General features: G+C 38.6%; 1 protein-coding gene across 1 annotated transcript in view; it reads left to right on the top strand.

Annotated features, from left to right (window-relative positions):
• The first annotated feature begins 2,695 nt into the window (after positions 1-2,695).
• Positions 2,696-4,015, top strand: part of si:ch211-284e20.8 (uncharacterized protein LOC563738 homolog) — a 10,950-nt gene continuing 9,630 nt past the window's right edge. The window contains exons 1-2 of the mRNA XM_037674471.1: positions 2,696-2,714; positions 3,763-3,974. Coding sequence (XP_037530399.1) covers positions 3,777-3,974 — 198 coding nt within the window. The 5' untranslated portion in view covers positions 2,696-2,714; positions 3,763-3,776. The remainder of the gene's footprint in view (positions 2,715-3,762; positions 3,975-4,015) is intronic.

Here is a 4,015-nt window from a genome sequence, read left to right as displayed (position 1 = left end):
AACTGTTCAAAAAATAATTCACAGTCTTACAATTAAATCTGTAACATAAAATAAAAAGATTTGTTAGAAATGTTGGCTTTTACCTTTTTTTTTTTAATTTCATTATTAAAATATAAAATCTGAGTTTTGTTCAGATTAAAACATCTTTTCAACATGTTTGTCTTCTGCAGGCTGCTGCTGAGGAGGAGCAGGCCCATAAACAAGCAGACGGAGGCCACGCAGAGCCTCAGCACTCTAACCACACACACCTGCACACGCATGAGCACGTGCACACAGCCACACCCACCTCACACACCACCATCTCCAGACCACAAGGCCTCCTGGGTACAATTGTGTTTCAGGATCCCTCCCCCAGATCGGCTCCGTCAGCCCCCTCCTGCCCCGGCCCTCGAAGACACAGACTGGGTATAAGAAATTTCAAGCTCTGATTGGATGAATAATGCATTTTATCCATTAAAAGTATTTTCATGTATGTTGCTCCAACAAATGCAATAAAACCGTGTCTGAAAAGAGGAGATAAACATATGCCCTCACCCATTATTGTAAGGAAACGCATCACATCATTGATTTTGTGTTTTTCCTCATCTGGAAGTTGAAGAATTTATTCTGAAAACTTGGTATTTATTTATCAAATCAGTACCTTTATTGTCCAAATATTTCTGCAAAAGATTTGATCTTTCCTGATTTTTGGCCTTAAAGCTTTTTATAGGAAATCATTAAATAGCATTATATTCATGCAGATGCATGAGAAGGTGATGAGAAGGTTAAAGAGAGGAGATAAGTACCCAAGCCTTAACCCAAAGCATAAAGAACTTTAGATTTTTAGCATAATGTGTGCCCCCAAAATTTTTATATCAAGACGATCGGCTCGGCACCCTGATTTACTGACATGATTTACCATGATTACTTTTATTGCCGTTTCAAGTTAACATGGCGACATAATATGCAAACAAATGTCATTTTTTACATTGAAAAAACAAAACAGAACTTGTAGATAGTTATTTTACAAGATACTTGCAAATGTTTTCATGTTTAGTAATGTTGTCGTTTGACTTTGACAATGAACAGTAGTTGATGTCATTGTGTTTCTTTGCTTGTTAATGACTTCTAGACCAAAACACGTCCATGCTCAATAATCCAGGTCTACAATCCAACAATTTTCAGTCAGGTCATCTGGACAGTTTCTTTTTTTGTGCTGAAACGTTTCACCTCCCATCCAGAAGGCTTCATCAGTCAAGGAATCACACAACACAAAACTGATTCTTCTTCTTCTTCTTCTAGTATTGTTTTATGGCGGTTGGCATACCAACTGTTAGGTGCATTACCGCCACCTACTGAGCTGGAGTGTGAGCAGGAGATATACACGCAAAAAATAAATAAATAAATAAAATAAAAAAATAATAATAATAATAATAATAATAATAATAATTCTGTGAAATTACTTAACCTTGATACCTTATCTAAATTCTATCTATTAAATTTGTTTGTTTCAAGAAAATAATGATTTGATTTTTGACTTTATTATTATCACTACTAAAAATGTTATTCATTGTAAATTTTATATTCATTTTATCCATTTCTTTTTGGAAACTTCTTCTTTCGAATTCATATCCAGTACATTCCATAAAAACATGTTGTACTGTTTCAGGGAGATTACATTTGTCGCATAGTCCCGTTGCATGTTTTCCTATTACTTTGTTGGTGCTAAGATGGTCTCTTTGGCATGCCCCCTCCTCCGGTGCCAGCCCTCTTCTTCGTCGACAGTCATGTCAAACTGGTTCAAAACCAACAAAGTCCGTGCTCAATAATCCAGGTATTCAATAAAACAATTTTCAGTCGGGTCATTTGGACAGTTTTTTTTTTTTTTTGTGTGCTGAAACATTTCGCCTTCCATCCAGAAGGCTTCATCAGTCAAGGAATCACACAACACAAAACTGAATCTCCTCCCAACAGCTTACTCAAAAGTGGAACAAGCCAGTTATGTTGGTGCTAAGATGGTCTCTTTGGCATGCCCCCTCCTCTGGTGCAGGCCCTCTTCTTCATCGACAGTCATGTCAAACTGGTTAAAAACCAAAAAAGTCCATGCTCAATAATCCAAGTATACAATCCAACAATTTTCAGTCAGGTCATTTGGACAGTTTTTTTGTTTTTTTTTGTGCTGACACCTTTCACCTTCCATCCAGAAGGCTTCATCAGTCAAGGAACCACACAACACAAAACTGATTCTTCCCCCAACAGCTTACTCCAAAGTGGAACAAACCAGTTTTGTTGGTGCTCAGTCTTCGTGGTTTGCTTTTATTGGGTAGTGGTGACCTGGAATGGTATCAAATTCCTGGCTTGGATTATTGTCCCAGTACACCCCTGCCAGCATCAGAATGTCTGGGCGAAAGGCCAGTGTTGTCCTTAGAGACAGATGAAGGACAGACACTTTTGGCAAAAACAGCTTGTGTGTGTGTGCTTGTTTTTACGTAAGCAGGGCAGTATAAAGAAGGTTGGAGGATGTCCGATCAGGGGGTTTCATTTGGTCTTGTGCTGATTCAGAGGTTCAGTGTTTTCTAAAATAAACTCCAAACTTTACTGTCAATTAGAATCAAGGTATCATATTGCTGTAATAAAATATACTACATTTGATGCCCAACGTCCTCTGAGGTCTTTGGGGAGGCTTTCCAGTCGTAACTGAACTCGCGTGGAACAGGAATCTGAGCCCATACGAGGTAATTGTGATTATTTTCTTTTTAATAAGAAATGGCTGTGCACGTTTGCTGTGGGGATGGCTGGAGCCCAGGCTCAGATGAGAACAATAGTCAGACTCTGCTGAGACAATGATAACTAAATGTTTTTAAATTCGTCGACAGATTGCGGATGTCTAAAATTATTAAATTGAAAATGAGTTTGTGTTCTGAACAGTAAATCTTGTTAGAACTGGTATTTTTACAGCTGTGACTAAAAAGGAGAGAAAATTAAAGGCCTAGAATGATGGGGAGGTAAGACGTTAAATGAGTCCAAATACAGTTTTGATTTGAGAGTAAATAATAAATAACAAACAATTAAAACTTGTAACAAAAACAACTACATTATAAAGTGATGTAAAATACTAAAACCAGGAACATGTCTGTGTTAGTTTTTGCCATGATCTTAGCAGTTATTTAAAGCCCCTTAGAGAGGTCAAGGTCGAGAGCTTCAGATCTTTTTGCAGGATGTTCCAGGAAACCGGAGCCTTTTTGACTAGTTCAGTCTGCACTGAGGGTACACTGCATGTAATGATGTCCTGAGAGTACACACTGTAGCTGCACTCACGTAGCGACATGTAAGATATATGAAGGCAACAGACCAAGAAGTGATTTAAAGATGAAAATGTACCAGTGGGAGAGTGAGTGAAGTTAATGATGACCAGTTAACCAGTTAATACAGGGTGCAGTGATGGGTACGGTAGTTCCAGCCACTAATGAATATTAGCGTACCGTGATGAGACAGCGTCCAACATCTGCGAGGTGCTGGCAGGAGCATTTATATATTATATTACAGTATAATTGTTTAGAATGTATCTTAGATCCTTGTATACTGTTTCTTTTTTATAATATATATTTTGGCTACTTTTGGTTGCAACTGGGACATTGAGTACACAATTTTGTTCCACCTCATGTGCCACATGTTATGCGAATGATAATAAAGAACTTTGAACCTTGTTTAGGAATCTAGCTGTGAACAACATGTTTTAAAATCCATTCATTCATTTTATTTTGGGGGGCTGTGTGTGAATGGGTGTGTGTTTGAGGATGAATGTGTTCCTGTTGGTCCCGTTTCTGGCTGCACTGCTGCAGGAGGTGAGAGCCAAGTCCACCCGACAAGGCTGCAAAAACCCTAAAGCTGTGAAGGTGGCTGAAGAAACCCTGGACCTGATCAACAAGGACCGGACTGATGGATACATCTTGAGCCTGAACAGGATGTACGATGTCTCACATACTCCTCAGCAGGTTTGTGTGAACAGTCTCTCTCACACACACACACACACATA

The sequence above is a fragment of the Nematolebias whitei genome, chromosome 3 (assembly GCF_014905685.2).
Source record: "Nematolebias whitei isolate Nwh7 chromosome 3, NemWhi1, whole genome shotgun sequence".
Classification (NCBI taxonomy): Eukaryota; Metazoa; Chordata; class Actinopteri; order Cyprinodontiformes; family Rivulidae; genus Nematolebias; species Nematolebias whitei.
Note: the sequence above shows the minus strand (reverse complement) of the source record. Positions and strands in the feature narration are given on the sequence as shown.